Genomic DNA, 24211 nt, shown 5'->3' on the forward strand with positions numbered 1-24211 from the left:
ACATCTGGATTACTCCCAGTGCTACGAGCTAATGAGGACAGGAATAGGAGGATAAAGCATATGAATGCATGGCTCAGGAGCTGGTGTATGGGAGAAGGATTCACATTTTTGGATCATTGGAATCTCTTTTGGGGTAGAAGTGACCTGTACAAGAAGGATGGATTGCACCTAAATTGGAAGGGGACTAATATACTGGCAGGGAAATTTGCTAGAACTGCTTGGGAGGATTTAAAGATGGGGGGGGGGAGGAGTGGGACCCAGGGAGATAGTGAGGAAAGAGGTCGATCTGAGATGGGTACAGCTGAGAACAGAAGTGAGTCAAACAGTCAGGGCAGGCAGGGACAAGGTAGGACTAATAAATTAAACTGTATTTATTTCAATGCAAGGGGCCAATCAGGGAAGGCAGATGAACTCAGGGCATGGTTACGAACATGGGACTGGGATATCATAGCAATTATGGAAACATGGCTCAGGGATGGGCGGGATTGGCAGCTGAATGATCCAGGATACAAATGCTACAGGAAGGATAGAAAGGGAGGCAAAAGAGGAGGGGGAATGGCATTTTTGAAAAGGGATAGCATTTCAGCTGTGCTGAGGGAGGATATTCCCGGAAATACATCCAGGGAAGTTATTTGGGTGGAACTGAGAAATAAGAAAGGGATGATCACCTTATTGGGATTGTATTATAGACCCCTCCAGTAGTCAGAGGGAAATTGAGAAACAAACTTGTAAGCAGAACTCAGCTATCTGTAAGAATAATAGGGTAGTTATGGTAAGGGATTTTAACTTTCCAAACATTGACTGGGACTGCCATGGAGTTAAAGGTTTAGATGGAGAGGAATTCTTAAGTGTGTACTAGACAATTTTCTGATTCAGGATGTGGATGTACCTACAAGAGAAGGTGCAAAACTTGACCTACTCTTGGGAAATAAGGCAGGGCAGGTGACTGAGGTGTCAGTGGGGGAGCACTTTGGGGCCAGTGACCATAATTCTATTCGTTTTAAAATAGTGATGGAAAAGGATAGACCAGATCTAAAAGTTGAAGTTCTAAATTGGAGAAAGGCCAATTTTGACGGTATTAGGCCAGAACCTTCAAAAGCTGATTGGAGGCAAATGTTCGCAGGTAAAAAGATGGCTGGAAAATGGGAAGCTTTCAGAAATGAGATAACAAGAATCCAGAGAAAGTACATTCCTGTTAGGGTGAAAGGGAAGGCTGGTAGGTATAGGGAATACTGGATGACTAAAGAAATTGAGGGTTTGGTTAAGAAAAAGAAGGAAGCATATGTAAGGTATATACAGGATAGATCGAGTGAATCCTTAGAGTATAAAGAAAGTAGGAGTATAACTAAGGGGGAAATCAGGAGGGCAAAACGGGGACATGAGATAGCTTTGGCAAATAGAATTAAGGAGAATCCAAAGGGGTACTTACAAATATATTAAGGACAAAAGGGTAACTAGGGAGAGAATAGGGCCTCTCATAGAACACATTCCACCCTGACCTTAAATTTACCTGGACTATCTCTGACACCTCGCTCCCCTTCCTGGACCTCTCCATCTCCATTAGTGACGACCGACTTGACACTGACATTTTTTACAAACCCACTGACTCCCATAGCTACCTGGATTACACCTCTTCCCACCCTATCTCTTGCAAAAATGCCATCCCGTATTCCCAATTTCTCCGCCTCCGCCGTATCTGTTCCCAGGAGGACCAGTTCCACCATAGGACACACCAGATGGCCTCCTTCTTTAGAGACCGCAATTTCCCTTCCCACGTGGTTAAAGATGCCCTCCAACGCATCTCGTCCACATCCCGCACCTCCGCCCTCAGACCCCACCCCTCCAACCGTAACAAGGACAGAATGCCCCTGGTGCTCACCTTCCACCCTACAAACTTTTGCATCAACCAAATCATCCACCGACATTTCCGCCACCTCCAAAAAGACCCCACCACCAGGGATATATTTCCCTCCCCACCCCTTTCCACCTTCCGCAAAGACCGTTTCCTCCGTGACTACCTGGTCAGGTCCACACCCCCCTACGACCCACCCTCCCATTCTGGCACTTTCCCCTGCCACCGCAAGAACTGTAAAACCTGTGCCCACACCTCCTCCCTCACCTCTATCCAAGGCCCTAAAGGAGCCTTCCACATCCATCAAAGTTTCACCTGCACATCCACCAATATAATTTATTGTATCCGTTGCTCCCGATGTGGTCTCCTCTACATTGGGGAGACTGGGCGCCTCCTAGCAGAGCGCTTTAGGGAACATCTCCGAGACACCCGCACCAATCAACCAAACCGCCCCGTGGCCCAACATTTCAACTCCCCCTCCCACTCTGCCGAGGACATGGAGGTCCTGGGCCTCCTTCACCGCCGCTCCCTCACCACCCGATGCCTGGAGGAAGAACACCTCATCTTCCGCCTCGGAACACTTCAACCCCAGGGCATCAATGTGGCCTTCAACAGCTTCCTCATTTCCCCTTCCCCCACCTCATCCTAGTTTCAAATTTCCAGCTCAGTTACTGTCTCCTTGACTTGTCCGACCTGCCTATCTTCTTTTCCACCTATCCACTCCACCCTCTCCTCCTTGACCTATCACCTTCATCTCCTCCCCCACTCACCCATTGTACTCTATGCTGCTCTCTCCCCACCCCCACCCTCCTCTAGCTTATCTCTCCATGCTTCAGGCTCACTGCCTTTGTTCCTGATGAAGGGCTTTTGCCCGAAACGTTGATTTCGCTGCTCGTTGGATGCTGCCTGAACTGCTGTGCTCTTCCAGCACCACTAATCCAGTATTTGATTTTCAGCATCTGCAGTCATTGTTTTTACCCCTCATAGATCAGCAAGGCGGCCTTTGTGTGGAGCCACAGAAAATGGGGCAGACACTAAATGAATATTTTGCATCAGTATTTACTATGGAAAAGGATATGGAAGATATAGACTGTAGGGACATAGATGGTGACATCTTGCAAAATGTCCAGATTATAGAGGAGGAAGTGCTGGATGTCTTGAAACGGTTAAAGGTGGATAAATCCCCAGGACCTGATCAGGTGTACCCGAGAACTCTGTGGGAAGCTAGAGAAGTGATTGCTGGGCCTCTTGCTGAGATATTTGTACCATCGATAGTCACAGGTGAGGTGCCGGAAGACTGGAGGTTGGCAAACGTGCCACTGTTTTAGAAGGGCGATAAAGACAAGCCAGGGAACTATAGACTAGTGAGCCTGACCACGGTGGTGGGCAAGTTGTTGGAGGGAATCCTGAGGGACAGGATGTGCATGTATTTGGAAAGGTAAGGACTGATTCGGGATAGTCAACATGGCTTTGTGCGTGGGAAATCATGTCTCACAAACTTGATTGAGTTTTTTGAAGAAGTAACAAAGAGGATTGATGAAGGCAGAGCAGTAGATGTCATCTATATGGACTTCAGTAAGGCGTTTGACAAGGTCCCCCATGGGAGACTGATTAGCAAGGTTAGATTTCATGGAATACAGGGAGAACTAGCCATTTTGATACAGAAGTGGCTCAAAGATAGAAGACAGATGGTGGTGGTGGAGGGTTGTTTTCAGACTGGAGGCCTGTGACCAGTGGAGTTCCACAAGGATCAGTGTTGGGCCTTCTACTTTTTGTCATATGCTCGCATACAAATCATTTATGTAAAAGGTACAGTTAGTAAGTTTGCAGATGACACCAAAATTGGAGGTGTAGTGGACAGCGAAGAGGGTTACCTCAGATTACAACAGGATCTGGACCAGATGGGCCAATGGACTGAGAAGTGGCAGATGGAGTTTAATTCAGATAAATGCGAGGTGCTGCATTTTAGAAAAGCAAATCTTAGCAGGACTTATACACTTAATGGTAAAGTCCTAGGGAGTGTTGCTGAACAAAGAGACCTTGGAGTGCAGGTTTATAGCTCCCTGAAAGTGGAGTCGCATGTAGATAGGATAGTGAAGAAGGTGTTTGGTATGCTTTCCTTTATTGGTCAGAGTATTGAGTACAGGAGTTGGGAGGTCATGTTTCGGCTGTACAGGACATTGGTTAGGCCACTGTTGGAATATTGCCTGCATTTCTGGTCTCCTTCCTATTGGAAAGATGTTGTGAAACTTGAAAGGGTTCAGAAAAGATTTACAAGGATGTTGCCAGGGTTGGAGGATCTGAGCTACAGGGAGAGCCTGAACAGGCTGAGGCTGTTTTCCCTGGAGCGTCAGAGGCTGAGGGGTGACCTTCTAGAGGTTTACAAAAGTATGAGGGACATGAATAGGATAAATAGGCAAAGTCTTTTCCTTGGGCTCGGGGAGTCCAAAACTATAGGGCATAGGTTTAGGGTGAGAGGGGAAAGATATAAAAGAGACGTAAGGGGCAACTTTTTCATGCAGAGGGTGGTACGTGTATGCAATGAGAGGATGTGGTGGAAGCTGGTACAATTGCAACATTTAAGAGGCATTTGGATGGGTATATGAATAGGAAGGGTTTGGAGGGATATGGGCTTGGTGCTGGCAGGTGGGACTAGATTGGGTTGGGATATCTGGTCGGCATGGATGGGTTGGACCGAAGGGTCTGTTTCCATGCTGTACATCTCTATGACTCTATGACCTGTCAATGTAGTTAACTCAGCACCATTAGGTTGATTTAAACAATCCTTGGATTAACACATGGATGATGATGGGATAGTGTAGGGGGAAATTGTATGTAATTTTTAACACTGATTTTGTTTTCTCATCAATCAGGAATACATCTGAGTGCGAGCAGAAATTAAAATTGTTGGAAGAACTGGATGTTTGTTCGGCTAGATTCAGTCATTCCCGAGCTGAGAATGAATTGAAGCAACATGGTGCTCGCATGATCTGTGATGTGCTGTTGGACCAGACTGTGTTTCCTGGAGTGGGAAATATCATTAAAAATGAATCCATGTTTGATAGCAGCTTACATCCTGCTGTGAAGGTAGAAGCCTTATTTAGCTGAGTCCATATTTGAGTGCCATTAATTGAAACTGATCTTCATTTTTTAAAAAATTAATTCACTGCTGTCACTAGCTGCGTCAGCATTTATTGCTGTCTCCCGAATTGCCTGGTTATTGTTCACACCTCGTTGCATTTGGTCATGGACTGTTCCAGTACCTGAAGTCATGAATAGTTCTGAACGTTGTGCCATGATCAGTGGACATCCCTACTTCTTACTTTACAATGGTAAGACAGTCATTAATGGAGTAGATGAAGTTGGTTCTGCCTGCAATGAGGGTCTCCCACAAAGATGTGCTGGAGCTGAGATGGCTGACTTCTGACAGTCATGCTCATTTTCTTTTGTGCCACTTATGACTTCAATCGATGGAGAGTTTTCTTCTGATATAATTAATTGCAATTTTGCAACGACTTCTTTATACCATACTTGGTCAAGTACTACCTTTGATGTCAAAGGAAATCAAACATCCTCTCTGGAGTTTCGCTCATTTATCCATAATTAATTAATTGAAACCATGTTTGGACAAATGCTGTAATGAGATCAGGAGTTGCGCGAGCCTGTTGGAACTCAAACTAAGCATCAATAAGCAGTTTATTGTTGAGTGAATACCATTTCAAGGCAACGTCATTGGCCCCTTTCATCACTTTGCTTATGATTGAAATTTGACTGATTGGACAGTAATTGGCCAGATTGCGATGGTTCTGATTGCGATATACCTGGCAGTTTTGCACATTGCTGGGTACATACCAGTGTTGTAACTGTACTACCTAGGCTTGGCTAGAAGTGTGGCTAGTTCTGAATCATAAGTCTTTGGTAGTGTTGCTGGAATATTTTGAGGATTCATAGGTTTTGCATTCAACAGTTTTTTTGATATCAAGTGGTGTGAATAGAATAAGCTGAAAATTGGTGTCTGTAATGTTAAGGATTGGAAGAGGAATCTGAGATGGCATAAATGGTAGGCATTTCTGGCAGAAGATGCTTGTGGATGTTTAGGCCTTGTCTTTTGTACTGATATGCTAGATTCTAACCCGCCCTACCTCCCATAATTGAATGGGATATCTGTAGAACTTCTTTTTCCAATGAGTTATTTGATTGTCCACCACCATTCACAACTGGATGTGGCTGGACTGCATAGCTTGGACCTAATCCATTGGTTATGGGATCACTTAGCTCTGTCTATTGCATGCTGTTTATGCTGCTTGGCATGCAACAGAATGACACCTTTATTTTTAAGATATGCTTGGTAATGATGCTAGACTGGGGTATTCTGGACTATTTTGTTACAGATTGTGGTAGAATACGGTTCAGTTGCTGCTGATTGCCCAAAAATGGGTCATGGATACCAAGCCTTAAGAGGCTAGATCTTTCCAAAATCTATCTAACCTAATTAGTGCATTTGTGAGTGTCACAGAATGTGGGAGTATGCTCCCTATGAGAGTGGAACTTTGTATTCACAAAGGTTCTGTAAAGATCACTTCTGTTGATGATTCCACGGACAGATGTATCTGCTGTCGTTGGATTTCAGAAGATTAGGTCAAGTAAATGTTTTACTGAAAGTTGATTTCCTGAACCCTTACTGCAAACTAGTTTAACAGTCCTATCCTTTAGGACTTGGCAAGTTCACCTAGATATATATATACTACTGAGGTGATACATTCTGGGCCGTTGCTACTTTCCATATGTAGTCTAAGTGGTGTTACATGTGGAGGAGAGCTAATTCATTGGCAGAGGATGGGATGAATAAAAAAAGAGTGACTTCATTTGAAAGGGCATTTGTTCAGGGTCCACTCTGTAGTGTTGGATCCATAATTGAAACTTGTCAATTAGGTTGCCTTTTAAATTGGATTATGAGAGCATTTGAATTTATGCTGGCGTTCTAGGTTCCCTAGAGCGAGGGAAACCCAGAAGTTAAAAGGAGACCAGAACAGATGGACCAAGCAAGTGAGTGTTTTTCAACAATGCTTTGGAGAGCAACACAAGCATGCGCTCACCTTTCTCATTCCCTCACTATCCCCTCCCCCCCGCCGCCACCAGTTGCTTAAGCAATCCGCTGCAAGGATTGTCCGACACACCATCCCTTTGACCCAAACTGCAACCTATTTATTTAGTGCCTCTCTCTCCCATTGTCTCTCCAGCTCTTAACCCCACTGCCACATGAACATGAACATTTGCTGGGCATCATCTTCATAGACCCTTCCTATAGCTTTCTCCCCGAGCTGGGCGGCACGGTGGCACAGTGGTTAGCACTGCTGCCTCACAGCGCCGGAGACCCGGGTTCAATTCCCGCCTCAGGCGACTGACTATGTGGAGTTTGCACGTTCTCCCCGTGTCTGCGTGGGTTTCCTCCGGGTGCTCCGGTTTCCTCCCACAGTCCAAAAGATGTGCAGGTCAGGTAAATTGGCCATGCTAAATTGCCCGTAGTGTTAGGTAAGGGGTAGATGTAGGGGTATGGGTGGGTACGCTTCGGCGGGGCGGTGTGGACTTGTTGGGCCGAAGGGCCTGTTTCCACACTGTAAGTAATCAAATCAAATCAAATCTAATCTATCCTGTTGACCAGTCTCTCAACTGGCCGATTGCTAGGAGATCGGTTTCAATTAATCATTGCACAGATCCCAGAAACTTCAAAGCTTTGGTCTCAGAATTATACAACACTCTAAAATTCTGTCAAATGCAGAATGCTACAGTCCTAATTGTGTGTTTAATACATTCCACACAGTTTAGCTATTTGATTTTGAATGTTTTGTTAATTCTGTATAGGAATTGCAATTCTAAATGGGACTTGTCTCTATGACATTTGATAACTTCTTCAATATTTGGTTAACCACTTGTGCAGTCTTCCATGCACACACATGTTTGATTTCAAATGCAAGAGCAAACTGCAATCATTTAATGCTTTCGTAGTAAATGTCCCAATGCACTGCACAAATCCCAGTGCTGGATTGCTGCAGACTTCCAGAGGTGGGTCTCATTCAAAGTTCCTTAGTCCCTCAACAAGGGATCCAGCTGAGAGCTGCACCCCTTCCTTTACTGCCGACCCCCACCACCTCCACATTTCTTACTCTGTGACACCCACTCACCAGTGTTCACCTGAGGCCTGCGATCCAGTGAAATCATTTTGCCTTGGCATTGGGATTTACTAACAACAGGCATCAGCTTCCTTGTGGTGCTGCTGTTAAATAAAATTGCTGGTTTCTGAAAGGCCAGCACCTCTTGGTAGGCAGAACCTCTGTCCTGGAAAAAGTTGCCATTATCCAGTTAAGTGCCTGAGTGCCAGAGATATGGCAGGCCTTCCCTCGGAGGTGGTACAGTGCTCTTGCTGGCTATCCAACTGGCAGACATAATCTTTGAGGCCTCTATTAAATGCTGCGCATTGTTGGAAAAAAGATTATCCATTACACTTAAACTGAGGTACAAAATAATGTAAACCTGTGAAGGTTAATTTTAATTCATTATTTCTGTGTTTCAGACCTGCCTCTCTCTTTGTCGAGTAATTCTCTGACCACTTTAAATTAAAAGATCAATCTTTGGCCAACCTCCTGTTCAGGCACATGCTCCAGGCAACACCTGCACCTGAACGAAACTACAGTGGTGGTTAAAGTTTGCACTTATATTTTGGAGTATTTTCATTTAGTGACATCAAAAGGCACTGTAAGGCCAGTTAGTTGTTTCAAGTTAAGTTTAAAATCAAACTGCAACTGGAAATGATTTGAGGTAAACCAATATCTCTGACACATTGAGCTCTTCTGATGCAGTGATACTGTCCCTACCTCTGAGTCAGAAGGCCCAGGTTAAGTCCAGCCTCCTCCAGAGGTATGCCATAATGTCATTGATTGATTGATTAGAAAATATCTCTGATGCATGGGTGCTTGTGATACAGTGGTAATGTCCCTGTCTAAGGGCCAGAAGACAGGATTCAAGTCGAACCTATACTAAAAGTGTCTCACAACACCTCCAAGCAGGTTGTTTCGAAGTACTTATCTCAGATGTATATCCTTTTTCATAGATTTGGCGCTTATCAGCTGAACAAATACACCATCTTGTAAAAGTGACACATGACTTCACAATTCTGTTCTATAAGGTAAGAATGTGTATCTATTTGTTGAAAATAAAACTACAGTTCACATCATCTAAATGACTACTAACTCCCTCGAATTGAAGTTGACAAAAGCTTTACTTTCACTTGAGCATTATTAAATTGTTTTATTTGAAAAATTCTTTTCAAGCTGTAAGCTTGGGTATCTACTGTGGTACGTGTCAAGTAGTGACAGTGCAATGGTTCGCACCTATGATTTTCCATATATCTTTGCTAAACTACTTGGGCCAAACTCAGCATTATTGAATCTTGCAACGTAGGAATGATTTAATCAAAAATTGTGACTTTAAAACAGCTTTTCAATTTATATCTTGTCAGATTCATAGCTGTTTTCATGAACAAATTATAAAAAAGGATCATAAGTCATATTTAACTTCCTGTATTTTTCTTGAGCTTGACAATCATAAAGCTGATTATCTCAAACTTGTCTTAGCTAAGACATCGAAATTCTCTGTAGGATACCTCATTTTAAATTTATTGCTTGTCATTTGTGTCTGTTCCTGTTTATTTATACATAGCAAGGTACCACAATAGTTACTGTTTCAGAAGCAGAAAGTACCAACTATAATTAGATTTAGAATTAGGTCTAATGTAACATGTACTCACATGAGTGCAGTGAAAGGTTTACAAGGTCACCACCATCTTAGGCACAAAGATTCCTAGGTACATGATCTTGGGAATAAATCAGAAAAATAAACAAATAAGAAGTTCAGCACCTTCTGTGGATATGATCGGCACTATAATTTCTAGTTCCTCCTTTTCACTGTCCTAGTTTTATGTTTTACTGCAATTTTACAGCCAATATACTACCTGAAATAATTTTGTTCCACCTTGGGTTTGTCCCAATGCTCCACTTTTGATAACCTTCTTCATCCTGACTTTAATGATAATCATGGATTTACAGTCACACCTCTGGATAATGCATTACTCAAGACTTTTTTAAAAATTCATTATGGGATGTGGGCTTCACTGGCTCGGCCCATATTTACTGACAATGCCTAATTGCCTGGAGGGCCATTAAGACCACATTGTTGAAGTTCTGGAGTCAAATGAAGATCAATCCATGTTCTTGTTACTTCCAGATTGTTATTCTAGTGTCTTTTTTGCTAACTTTACAAGTCATTCCTTTTTCAAACTACAACACCTACAAGCCCCTGCTACCCATTGCCCTATGTACCGTAAGGGCTGTTCCCCTATCATGAGTGCAAGGTATGAGTTATTGGTAGCATTCTTATCTCACAATCAGGTGTTTTCTCAGTTAAATCCAATTTCTACATTTTGCATTCCAGTGTGTTAAAGAATGACTTATTGCTGTCTTTGAACTGAGGCAATAAATCAATGCTCCATCTGTTCCTCAGATCAGTGTTAAAAAGAACGAGGTTGTATCTTGAAGAAGAGCAGGAAACTTCTTCCCATCAACCTTGTCAATATTAACTCCTCAACCAAAAATACTAAAAATGTTTATCTGGTCATTATCGTTTTGCTGTCTGTAGCACCTTTCACAGCTGCTTCTCCTTACATTACAACACTGACTGCACTTCACCTGTAATACGTTGGTTTTGAGACGTTCCAAGGCCATGAAAGATGCCTTTCCTCATGCTTTACCACAGCTGCACTCGCTATTGACAATTATAAAGCTGCAATAGCAGTCCATGTTATTTGGTATGACTCTTGACTCTGAGAAGGGCAGTTACGGCTTCATGGTCCATTCTGGCAACATGAGCTTGGAATCCTGATTAATTGATGACTGCATTGGCGCCACCTCGTGCTCCCGCGAGGAGGTTGAGCAATTCATCAACTTCACCAACACATTCCATCCTGACCTTAAATTTACCTGGACTATCTCTGACACCTCCCTCCCCTTCCTGGACCTCTCCATCTCCATTAGTGACGACTGACTTGACACTGACATTTTTTACAAACCCACTGACTACCATAGCTACCTGGATTACACCTCTTCCCACCCTATCTCTTGCAAAAATGCCATCCCGTATACCCAATTTCTCCGCCTCCGCCGTATCTGCTCCCAGGAGGACCAGTTCCACCATAGGACACACCAGATGGCCTCCTTCTTTAGAGACCGCAATTTCCCTTCCCACGTGGTTAAAGATGCCCTCCAACGCATCTCGTCCACATCCCGCACCTCCGCCCTCAGACCCCACCCCTCCAACCGTAACAAGGACAGAACGCCCCTGGTGCTCACCTTCCACCCTACAAACCTTTGCATCAACCAAATCATCCACCAACATTTCCGCCACCTCCAAAAAGACCCCACCACCAGGGATATATTTCCCTCCCCACCCCTTTCCGCCTTCCTCAAAGACCGTTTCCTCCGTGACTACCTGGTCAGGTCCACACCCCCCTACGACCCACCCTCCAATTCTGGCACTTTCCCCTACCACCGCAGGAACTGTAAAACCTGTGCCCACACCTCCTCCCTCACCTCTATCCAAGGCCCTAAAGGAGCCTTCCACATCCATCAAAGTTTCACCTGCACATCCACCAATATAATTTATTGTATCCGTTGCTCCCGATGTGGTCTCCTCTACATTGGGGAGACTGGGCGCCTCCTAGCAGAGCGCTTTAGGGAACATCTCCGAGACACCCGCACCAATCAACCAAACCGCCCCGTGGCCCAACATTTCAAATCCCCCTCCCACTCTGCCGAGGACATGGAGGTCCTGGGCCTCCTTCACCGCCGCTCCCTCACCACCAGACGCCTGGAGGAAGAACGCCTCATCTTCCGCCTCGGAACACTTCAACCCAGGGCATCAATATGGACTTCAACAGCTTCCTCATTTCCCCTTCCCCCACCTCATCCTCGTTTCAAACTTCCAGCTCAGTTACTGTCGTCTTGACTTGTCCTACCTGCCTATCTTCTTTTCCACCTATCCACTCCACCCTCTCCTCCTTGACCTATCACCTTCATCTCCTCCCCCACTCACCCATTGTACTCTATGCTACTCTCTCCCCACCCCCACCCTCCTCTAGCTTATCTCTGCATGCTTCAGGCTCACTGCCTTTATTCCTAATGAAGGGCTTTTGCCCGAAACGTCGATTTCGCTGCTCGTTGGATGCTGCCTGAACTGCTGTGCTCTTCCAGCACCACTAATCCAGTACAAACTCCTATCCTCATTTATAATTCTGTATGTGGCCTCCTTACTTGACTCTATTTGGTCTTGTGTTCAAAGGCTTTCAGTCAATATGTGTAAAGTTGTTTTTATAGACTAGGTAAGTGTGGTAGTCAATCTCAACAAAACCAGGTCTGACAAACAGCAATGAAATAATAACCAGTTAATTTGTTGTAGTAATGTTTTGTGTTAACTAGGATAGATGGAATTCTTTAACTTTTTCAAGGCATACCAAGGAATCTCTTGTATACAAGTGAAAAGATAAACTGGATTTGCTTTATCGTCCCGTCTAATTGTCCAGCTAGATTATTTGAGTCTCTAGAGTGGAGCTTGAACCTACAAGCTTCTGGCTCAGCTGAAGCAGATGTTTGGAGAATTTTACTTGAGCCCAGTTTTCTTACTGCTTCAAAACCTATCTTTCCTTTATAGTCTTCCTTTTTGTTACCATTGCTTTCCTGCAATTCAATGTCTTTTATCTTTGATGTACTTGAATTATTTTTAACGTTATATTAAAGATGGTATACAAATACACATTAATATTGAATAACGCTGTCATTAGTTGTTTCTATGAAAATCAAATGTGGGGTAAAACGAGAAAACTTTTACACAAGATAAGCATCAAAATTGTTACTTCTGATCCTGAACTACTGTTAAGCAGTACTGATAAACATTTACATGTATTTAGCAGTTTGAGCTCATACTAAATACTGGAAGATTTGGTTTTTTTTCATCATCAGTTATAATTTAATTCTTTTTCTTTCGACGTTTTAGTGTCGTAAGATGGGGTCAGCTTTGTATAAGCATTACAAAGTATACAAGCGTTCCTCTTGTGGACATTGCAATGGTAAAATCACTGTCTGTCGCCTTGGGGAGAATAAACGAATGACATATTTCTGTTCGTGCTGTCAGAAGGAAGATCCCAGTCAGATTAACATTAGGTATTGAATATGTACAAAGTCCATTATTTTGTCATACGTCTTGAGAATGAAGCAAAGATGAGACAACATGAACTTGTCTATCATTTCAAAATTGTAATTTAGATAAATTTTAGATCAGACTATACAACACTTGGCAAACTTGCATGACTTGAATTTTATTACAAACTCATTTTTACTTTTGAAGGCATACCTTCAATCTATAGTTATCTTCCCAGCTCATTTTAACTTTCTTATTTTTGCACTAGTTCCAAATCTTGTAATCTTCATTCATATTTCTTGCTCCCCACTACCTTGCCACTTTGAATGTTTTTGTCCCCTATTTATTTCTGATCACTCTCAGCCATTTTCTCTATTGTGTACTTACTGCTTCTCATCAGTAGTCACCTCCCTTAACTCAATATCTCTTCACCTATTTATTCAACATTTACTTTTACTTCTTATGGCTTGTTCAAATATTGCAAATCTCAAAAAAGAACCAGTATTTTAAACTCTGACTAGACCAGCTACCCTTGGTCTTTACTCATTGCTTTTCTTTTCATTAACCCTTCCCTCTTAATGACCTTCTTTCGGAATCACAATCTAAGTCAATGGAGTGAATGAATTACACTGATGCCTGTTGAAGTTGTTATTTTCAATCTTAGTGTGCCATCACTGGCCAATACTGTCCATCTTTGCTGCACTTGAGAAGGTTGTGCTGAGTCCTCTGAATCGTTGCAATGTGAAACTTTGAATGAACCTGGCCAAAATGTCAATTGAGAATTTTGTGTTGTTAAATTGTATGATGTATGAACAAGATAACTATAATCTCATTGTAATGCCTGTATGAGATTTGCAAAACTTTGATTTCTAACAACAATAAGCATGCTGGGAGACATCCAAGTTCTGGATTGTGTATGATTTTATGGAGAACTTGTAGATCATTCTGGCCTCACTACCTACAGGCATTCTGCTATAACATGCTAGTTGTGTTCTTCTGCAATCTTATCCTATAGAAAATCATGTTATGGGAAACTGCTATATAAATCACGCTTTAGAAGATGGAAATCCTGCTAAACCCATTCAGCAGAAAGTTCATGTTACGCAAACAATGTCCACAATTCATCAAGTGTGTTATAGCCAATTCGCATTGACGAAATCGGTATTATGGAAGAAATACCTGTATTACCTGCACTTATATTCTTATGGATGGTGCAGGTTGTATATGTAAAGGTCCCTTGGCGGGTTGCATCCATGCAGGCTCCTGATAATGTACTCTGCATCTAGGATATGGCTCTTGTAGAGAAAGTGAATGTTTTGGCATGTGGATTGTTGCCAGTCAACTAGATAGCTTTGTCCTGGATGACATCAAATTTCTTTAATATTGTTAAACCTGTATCTTAGCAAGTTTTAAGAAGATTTGTAACTGGATGTAAGTTTGCTCACTGAGCTGCAAGGTTTGTTTTCAGATGTTTTGTCACCATATTAGGTAACATCATCAGTGAGCCTCTGGTGAAGCACTGGTGGTATGACCTGCTTTTTATTTATGTGTTTGTTTCCTTGTGTTGGTGATGTCATTTCCTGTGGTGATGTAATTTCCTATTCTTTTTCTCAGGGGGTGGTAAATGGGATCCAAATCAATGTGTTTGTTGATAGAGTTCCAGTTGGAGTGCCATGCTTCTCGGGATTCTCGCACGTGTCTCAGTTTGGCTTGTCCTAGGATGGATGTGTTGTCCCAGTCGAAGAGGTGTCCTTCCTCGATGTATAAATAGTAATGAGAATGGGTCATGTCTTTTTGTGGCCAGTTGATGCTCATGCATCCTGGTGGCTAGTTTTCTGCCTGTTTGTCCAATGTAATGTTCGTGACAGTTCTTGCAAGGTATTTTATAAATGACATTAGTTTGGCTTGTTGTCTGTATAGAGTCTTTAAGTTCATTTGCTGCTGTTTTACTGTGTTGGTGGGTTTGTGGGCAAGAGGTCTGAGTAATTTCCGAGATGTCTTTGTTGTAGGGGAGAGTGGCTGGGGTTTCTGGACACGTTTTCTCTGCTTCTTTGGGTTTTTTGCTGATAAATCTGCGGATTGTGTTAATTGGGTACTTGTTCTTTTTGAATACACTGTGTGGTGATATTTTTCAGATGATAGGATGAAGAGCAAAGGAAAATCACCGTCCAGAAACCCGAGCCACTCTCCCCTACATCAAAGACATCTTGGAAATGACTGTCAGACTACTCGGACATCTTGGCATCATGGTAGCCCACAAACCCACCAATACGTGAAAACAGCAGCTAATGAACTTGAAAGACCTACACATACGAGCAAAACTAATGTCATTTCCAAAATACCTTTCAAGAACTGTAACAATCACTACATTGGACAAACGGGCAAAAAGCTAGCCACCAGGACCCCTGAACGTCAACTAGCCACAAAAAGACACAGAGTTATAGAGATGTACAGCATGGAAACAGACCCTTCAGTCCAACCGTTCATGCCGACCAGATATCCCAACCCAATCTAATCCCACCTGCTAGCACCCGGCCCATATCCCTCCAAACCCTTCCTATTCATGTACCCATCTAAATACCTTTTAAATGTTGCAATTGTACCACCCTCCAGCACTTCCTCTGGCAGCTCATTCCAGACACGTACCATCCTCTGTGCAAAGACGTTGCCCCTTAGGTCTCTTTTATAACTTTCCCTTCTCACCCTAAACCTATGCCCTCTAATTCTGGACTCCCAGACCCCAGGGAAATGTCTTTGTCTATTTATCCTATCCATGCCCCTCATAATTTTGTAAACCTCTGTAAGGTCTCCTCTCAGCCTCCGACGCTCCAGGGGAAACAACCCCAGCCTTTTCAGCCTCTCCCTATAGCTCAAATCCTCCAACCCTGGCAACATCCTTGTAAATCCTTTCTGAACCCTTTCAAGTTTCACAACATCTATCCAATAGGAAGGAGACAAGAATTGCATGCAATATTTCAACAGTGGCCTAACTAATGTCCTGTACAGCCACAACATGACTTCCCACCTCCTGTACTCAAGACTCTGACCAATAAAAGAAAGCAAACCAAATGCCTTCTTCACTATCCTATCTTCCTGCGACCCCACTTTCAAGGAGCTATGAACCTGCACTCCCTTTGTTCAGCAACACTCCCTCGGACCTTGCCATTATGTGTATAAGTCCTGCTAAGATTTGCTTTCCCAAAATGCAGCACCTCGCATTTATCTGAATTAAACTGCATCTGCCACTTCTCAACCCTTTGGCCCATCTGATCAAGAACCCGTTGTAATCTGAGGTAACCTTCTTCGCTGTTCACTACACATCCAATTTTGGTGTCATCTGCAAACTTACTAACTGTTACCTGTTATACTTGCATCCAAATCATTTATGTAAATGACAAAAAATAGAGGACCCAGCGCTGATCCTTGTGGCACTCCACTGGTCACAGGCATCCAGTCTGAAAAAGAACCCTCCACCACCACTCTCTGTATTCTACCTTTGAACCAGTTCTGTATCCAAATGGCTAGTTCTCCCTGTATTCCATGAGACCTAACTTTGCTAATCAGTCTCCCATGGGGAACCTTGTCAAACACCTTACTGAAGTCCATATACCTCACATCTACCGCTCTCCCCTCATCAATCCTCTTTGTTACTTCTTCAAAAAACTCAATCAAGTTTGTGAGACATGATTTCCCACACACAAAGCCATGTTGACTATCCCTAATCAGTCCTTGCCTTTCTATGACCCCGTCTCACTAGTATCCTTACATACAGATGAGGAAGGACAGCACTTCAACTGGTACGACACATCCACCCTTGGACAAGCCAAACAGAGACATGTGTGAGAATTCCTAGAAGGCATGGCACTCCAACCGGAACTCTACCAACAAACACATTGACATGGATCCCATTTACCACCCTCTGAGAAAAAGAACTGGAAATAACATTACCTCAGGAAATGCCATCACCAACCCAAGGAAACATAAACACATAAATAAAAAGTGGGCCATGCCACCAGTGCATCACCGGAGTTTCACTGATGAGGTTACCTAGTATTGTGACGAAACGTCTGGAAATGAACCAAATTTACATTTAAAACCTGCATCTAATTATGCAAGTAGAGATTTGACCCTTGTAGTTGTGTAGTGGGTTTGGGGTGGTCAGTAAGTGAGCCAATTTCCATAAAAACCCAGACTCTGACGTGCTATAGGAACCATGATGTTTGTATCTGATGCATGATTCTATTTAAATACCCTCAGTAAGGTGCAAGATTACTTTACAGCATAAACGAGTAGGAAGTTTTCATTCTCTTGTTCTGATTCATCCATCCAGAAAAAAAACTAAGTGTCCTTTTTATCCTCCACGTCAACATCTATTATATTCAAATAATTTGATTTTTTCTTTCACATGTTTATCTGGAAAAGTATTCGATAGATTGGTCATTCTTTGTGGTTATGAAACTCTTCCTGAAATCTGTACTACATTTAAAGATTATTACATATTCTGTTCCGAAAAGAGTTTGTAAATATTGTAAAGGGATATAGATAAGCTGCAGAGCTGGGCTGAGAGGTAGCAAATGGAGTTTAATGCGGAAAAGTGTGAGATGATTCACTTTGGAAGGAGTAACAGGAATGCAGAGTACTGGGCTAATGATAAGATTCTTGGTAGTGTTTCTAGGTGCAAAGATCCTTGAAAGTTGCCACCCAGGTTGATACAGTTGTTAAGAAGGCATACAATGTGTTAGCTTTTATTGGTCGAGGGATTGAGTTTCGGAACGATGAGATCATGCTGCAGCTGTACAAAATTCTGATGTAGCCACATTTAAATGGTCATTGGATAGGCATATTGACGAGAATGGAAAAGTGTAGGTCAGATGGGCTTCAGATTGGTTCCACAGGTCAGTGCAATATCGATGGCTGAAGGTCTTATATTGCGCTGTGTTCTAGAAACAGTATTGTTGCTGTGTAACAAAGTTCTCTCAAATTTTCTTTACAAGCGGCCTTTTTTTTCACATTCTCCTAAATGTAAGCAAAACATACATTTACAACATGCTAATTATTAAGAATCTTGTTGTCAACGATTTCTAACATTTTAAATGGAATGTCACATTTTTATTATGTAAATGTCTACTTAAATCACAGCAAAACTACTTTTCTCATGTTTTCAAATGTATTTTTTAAACAGTAATTTGCCTAAACGGAATAGCCTGATGGGATGGGCACATGCCTTTAGACATCATTCTAATGACAACGTTGCCAAAAAAGAGGAGGAAGAATGGACCTGCTCACTTTGTACATTAATAAATGCACCATCATCCAAGTCGTGCAATGCCTGCCTAACACCAAGGCCTGTGAGTAAGTGTAGTCTTCAGCAAGTGGACCAAAACACTTAAGTGTCATTGTCAAGTTAATTTATTTTTGGTATGTTTGTGATTTAATGTCTCCAATTTCTTAGCTCCCTGTAGCATAATCAATATCTATCAAAAGAGATGTATTACTTTTTGGAAATGTAACATGAATTTGCATGAACTTAGAGGCAATGTTTAAAAGGTCAGTTGAAGTTTTCAAATTGTTAAATTTTATTTACACCACCAACAAGATATTGATGACTGTTTACATATGAGAATTTCCTTCACCTCTGGGATGTAGCTTTACCATACCCCTCTCAGGCACGAGTTCTATTGTAGATATAATAGCAATTTTAATAGCTTTGTGGTGCAAAGGTGAATGAAAATTGCAAAACGTTCAAAATTATAGCTGAGTCCTTTACTTGCATTTTGTTGAGCTGAGTATTTAACATCGTAATGGACATTTTATTCACAACTAAATTAATCTATACAATCTCCTTTGCCACCACATATGAAAGTATAATATTTCATTTGCAACAGGAAACTTTTAAAAATAACTTCCATTCATGACATTTGAGATTTATCATGTTTATCAGAGTAAACTGTGTATTCTTTCTGCAATGTTAATTGTGTGTTCTGCATCTTTTAAAGAGGAAACCTCACCTAAGATGTCTGACTTTGACACTGATCTCATAAAATACCCATGTAATGGTTTTGGGAAGCCAAAGATTGAGTGGAAACTGAATCGAAAGGCAGCATTTGGTACAACAACATTAGTTCTCACATCGCTAAGGAGTCCTGGAGAAAGCCCTGAAGCCACTGCCTCAGTTGATGACGAAATGAAAAGGAAGACCCCATTATCACATGGAAACACTTCACGCCAAACTTTGTCTTTGAATAAAAGCAGTTCTGCAAATGCAATGAGCTGGAGCCTCAAGATGAATGGCCCCTTTAATAGCTATGCAAACCAAATGGCCAGCAATTCAATAGCTACAACTTGTACAAACCAAAGTTTATTTCATCAACCTCCCAAAAGAATTAAAACTGACCATAATTTGTCTTTTGATTCCCAGACAACTGATAAAATTTCCGTTGCCAGGTATGCCCGTGTCTTATCTATTTAAATTAAATGTCAATGCAGAAAGTTGTTGTGAAATGTCACTGTTAAAGCAAGCTAGCTGCATAATAGAACTGTTGAATGCTTTCCACATCTTGGGACATTTACATTTAATTAAATATTATGGTGGATACATTGCATGGAGTTGGAGGATATTGGTAGAGTGTTAAGTAAGTATTTCACGCTTGTCTTCATTTTTGTGGAGGATTTAGGTACAGAATTTGGGAAGAGTCTGTGAGGTTCATGAACAGTTTGACATGGGAGTGAGGAGGTATTGGAAGTTTACGCAAGTTTAAACATGGACAAATCGCTCAGTCCGGATGAGTTGTATTCCCGACTGCTGTGAGAGGAGAGAGGAAATTACAGGGACTTTGACACAAATTTTTAATTTCACTCTGACCATTGAAAAGGTGCCAGAAGACTGGAGAATGGCTAATATGGTTCCACTTTTCAAGAACGGTGATAGAAACAAAACAGGGAATTACAGACCCGTGTGTCTTAAGTCAATGGTAGAGAAATTATTAGAGAAACTTCTGAAGGAGAGAATTTATCTCGATTTGGAGAGGCAAGGTTTGATCGGGCTTTGTCAGAAGGAGGTCATGGCTAATAGATTTGATTAAAATTTTCAAGGAGATGACAAGTTGTACAGGTAATGGTAGTGCAGTTGATGCAGTTTACATAGATTTCAGAAAAGCCTTCAATAAGGTCCCAGATGGAAGGCTAATAAACAAAGGGAAAAGCACAGGATATGCAGCATAACTTGGCACGTTGGATCCAAAATTAACTCAGTGGTAGGAGACAGAAGGGTGACGGTAGATAACTGTGAGACTGGATGGCTGTGTCCAGTGATATACTACAGGAATCAGTGCTGAGTCCCTTCTATGAAAGGCTTATGCCCGAAAGGTCAATTCTTCTGCTCCTCGGATGCTGCCTGACCTGCTGTGCTTTGCCAGTGACACACTCTTAACTCTGATATCCAGCATCTGCAGTCCTCACTTTCTCCTGAGTCCCTTATTGTTTGTGATGTAGAAGAAAAAGTTAGTGGAATGATGAGAAAGTTTGCAGATGACACAAAGATTGGCGGGATGGTTAACAGTAAAGAAGGAGGTCTGAGTTACACGAAGATATAAATTAATGGTCAGATGGGCAGATCAGTGGCAGACAGAATTTAATCCTCAAAAGTGTGAGGTAATGCATTTGGAAGAAGTAATAAGACAAGGGAGTATTCAATGAATGGCAGGTCAATAAAAAGCTCAGAGGAACACAGGAATCTTTAGGTACTTGTCCACAGATCCCTGAAGGTGGCAGGACAGGTTGCTAGGGTAGTTAAGGTAAATGGGACATGTGTATTTAACAGTTGTGGCATATGTTATAAGAGCAGGGAGGTTAACGTTGGAGCTGTTAAGGTCTTTGGATAGACCACAGCTGGAGTACTGTGTGCAGTCTGGTCACTGCACTATGGGAAGGATATGGTTACACTGGAAGGGGTGCAGTCATGATACACAGTGATGTTGCATGGATGGTGTAGTTTAGCTATGAAGAGAGGCTGGATGAGCTTAGGTTATTTTCTTTGGTGCAGAGAAGGCTAAAAGGGATCTGAGAGGGTGTAGACAGGTGGATTTAAAAAAAAAACAGCTCATGACCTTTTAAAAGTAATTGGATGAGCACTTCAAATGTCATAACAATGCTGGCAAGTGGGGCAAGTGTAGATTTGGAGTAGTTTTTTGGTGCAGACTAAAGGCCTCTTCTGTACTGTACGATTCTATGATTGCTCTAATCTACCCCCTGCAACTTAATTTTCTGTAAAACGAATGAAGATAATGTCGTCAACTTTTGAACTGCTTAGTTCATATCTGAGCAGCTTCTAATAATTTTTACGGCACTGGATCTGATATATGCAGACCGCATTATTTTTCCACATGTAACATGCGATTTTTAAAAAAAAGTCTTGTGTTTTTATAAGTACAGATTTTTACTTTAAGATCTTTTTCTTTCTTATGTTTGCACATGGGTTGAATGTTCTGTCAGTGGTTTGTTTACAAAATTATTACACATTTTAAAATGCAGAAATGATACAAAAATCAAAACATGGCAGCTGTGTGCTGTGAACAAACTAAAGTGGAAATTAAGAGCAGTTTCAATTGTGTAATGAGCACAGCAGAAAGACTAGTATTGTTTTCAAGGTGGATGTCAATTTAATGAAAGCTTTCTTAATTATTTTTATTCATGGGATTTGGGCATTGCTAGCTGAGTCAGCATTTTTTGTTCATCTGTAGTTGCTATTGAGGAGGATGATATTAAGGAGCAGCTTTTTAAAACTGCTGCAGTTCATTTGCATTAGGAAGGGAGTTCCAGGATTTGGAACCGGGGCAATGAAGGGACAGCAATATATTTCCAAATAAGGATGACAAATCGCTCGGAGGGGAACTTGGAACTTGGACATGGTGGTGATCTCATGTAGCTGCTGTCCTGACATCTAGATGATAGTATTCTTGAGTTTGGAATATTCTGTCCAACGAGTCTTAGAGAATTTTGGCAGAGCATTTTGTGGATAATACGCACTGCTGCTACTGACCATCAGTGACGGAGGGAGTAAAAATGTTTGTAGATGTGGTGCAATTAACGCAGACTGTTTTGTGCTGGATGGTGTTAAGTTTCTTGATTGTTGTTGGAACTGTATTCATCCGGACAAAGAGTATTCCATCATTCTCCTAGCTTATGCCTTGTAAATGTTCGACAATCTTTCGGCGGCCAGGAGGTAAGTTACACATTGCAAGATTTGTGGCTTCTGACCTGATCTTGGAGCCACAGTATTTATATGACTCGTCCAATTCAGTTTCTGATCAGTGCTAACCCCTAAATGTTGATAGTTGGGGATCCAGTGATCATACCTGTAGAGATGATTTGGAGCTGATTTGACTGGCCTCCAACAACTGTAACCATTTTCCTTTGTACCAAGTTTGACTTGAACCAGAGAGGATTTACTCCCGATTCCTATTGATCTTAGTTTTGCTAGAGCTTTTTAATGCCAAGTGTGGCCTTTATGTCAAGGACAATGTTTCTCACCTACCTCTGGAAATCCACTCCTTTTGTTCATGTTTGGTCCAAGGCTGTAATGAGGTCAGGAGCTGAGTGGCCTTGGCAGAATCCAAACTGCATGTCTGAGTGGGTTTTTGCGAAATGCTGCTTAGTTCAAATGGAAAGAGATTGAAATTATATCACAGCCTGGGTTTCCAAAACTTTGTGAGTAAAAGTGTGAACCGACTTTTGCTTTCGGTTGTGCAATGATGTCACATGGCCAGGAAATGAGAATTCCTGTTTTTGGAATAGTGATGAGAAGCGACTAGCCTAGTCGATTACAACCGATAGACAGAGCCTCTGTTAGCACCTCATCTGAAATGCAGCACTTCGGTAATATCCTCGGTAATATTCTACCCTGGGGTCGAGTAACTTTAACTCAAATTGAACCGATCAGTGACTCTTGCTGTGACTAGGCCGGACCTAGGTTTGGGTTTGGTCTGTAACTGATGTTAGACGAGCAGCAGTTGAAGTTCTATTGTTATTCTTACTATCCCTTGGTTAGTAATAAGAGGGATTAATACAAAGGAATTTCTTGACCTAAACTGAGCCACGTGCCATTGTTTTAGCATTCAGGTGTCATGCTCAAAAGATTTATGGGTCACTTTGAGGAGCTAACACTTTGTGGGTGGCACGGTGGCACAGTGGTTAGCACTGCTGCCTCATGGTGCCAGAGATCCGGGTTCAATTCCTGCCTCAGGCAACTGTTTGTGTGGTGTGGGTTTCCTCCGGGTGTTCTGGTTTCCTCCTACAGTCTAAAAATGTGCAGGTTAGGTGAATTGGCCGTGCTAAATTGCCTGTAGTGTTAGGTAAAGGGGTAAATATAGGGGAATGGGTTTGGGTGGGTTGCTTTTCGGAGGGTCGGTGTGGACTTGTTGGGCCGAAGGGCCTGTTTCCACACACTGTAAGTAATGTAATGTAATCTAATCTTAACAGATCCAGTTGATATTGATGGAAGAGGCAGTGGATTTTATCTACCTAGATTTCAGGGAAACACTCATCCAATAGGCTATTGTGAGTTTCAAGAGCATGAGATAGATGTGAATGTATTAATATTGATTGGTAAATGATTGTTAGCCAACAACATAGTAGTACACGGATAGATAATTAGAAATATACCAATGGAATGCTCTGATCAGTTGGCCTAGATGGGCTAAAGCCGAAAAATCGATGTTTTGGGTAAAAGCCTTTCATCAGGCTCTATTCCTGATGAAGAGTCTTTGCCCAAAACTTCGATATTCGTGCTCCTCGGCTGCTGTGTGACCTGCTATACTTTTCCAGCACCACTCTAGACTCTGGTTTCCAACATCTGCAGTCCTGTTTTTACCTAGATGGGCTAAAGGCCTTCTCCTGCCTGCAATTGTTGTTATGCAAAGATCTTAATGAATTCCAGGTTCTTATTGCTACCTCGAAGTATACGTGGATGTCATATGAGGACTGGTCACACTTCAATATGATTTGGCACTCATATTGAAGGTTCTGCAATTTAGTGTCACTGGTGAATTATATGCCTTCCTTCAATCTACAAGCAATATGGTTTCAGTAGCAGAGATGTGGATAAAGCTTGCTGAAATG

General features: G+C 42.0%; 1 protein-coding gene across 2 annotated transcripts in view; it reads left to right on the forward strand.

Moving 5' to 3' along the window:
• Positions 1–24211, forward strand: part of neil3 (nei-like DNA glycosylase 3) — a 62183-nt gene that overhangs the window by 28229 nt on the left and 9743 nt on the right. For both annotated transcript variants that reach the window (XM_072594595.1, XM_072594596.1), the window contains exons 4-8: positions 4726–4939; positions 8961–9035; positions 12953–13119; positions 18279–18448; positions 19093–19540. In XM_072594595.1, coding sequence (XP_072450696.1) covers positions 4726–4939; positions 8961–9035; positions 12953–13119; positions 18279–18448; positions 19093–19540 — 1074 coding nt within the window. The remainder of the gene's footprint in view (positions 1–4725; positions 4940–8960; positions 9036–12952; positions 13120–18278; positions 18449–19092; positions 19541–24211) is intronic.

The sequence above is a fragment of the Chiloscyllium punctatum genome, chromosome 2, assembly GCF_047496795.1.
Source record: "Chiloscyllium punctatum isolate Juve2018m chromosome 2, sChiPun1.3, whole genome shotgun sequence".
Taxonomy (NCBI): Eukaryota; Metazoa; Chordata; class Chondrichthyes; order Orectolobiformes; family Hemiscylliidae; genus Chiloscyllium; species Chiloscyllium punctatum.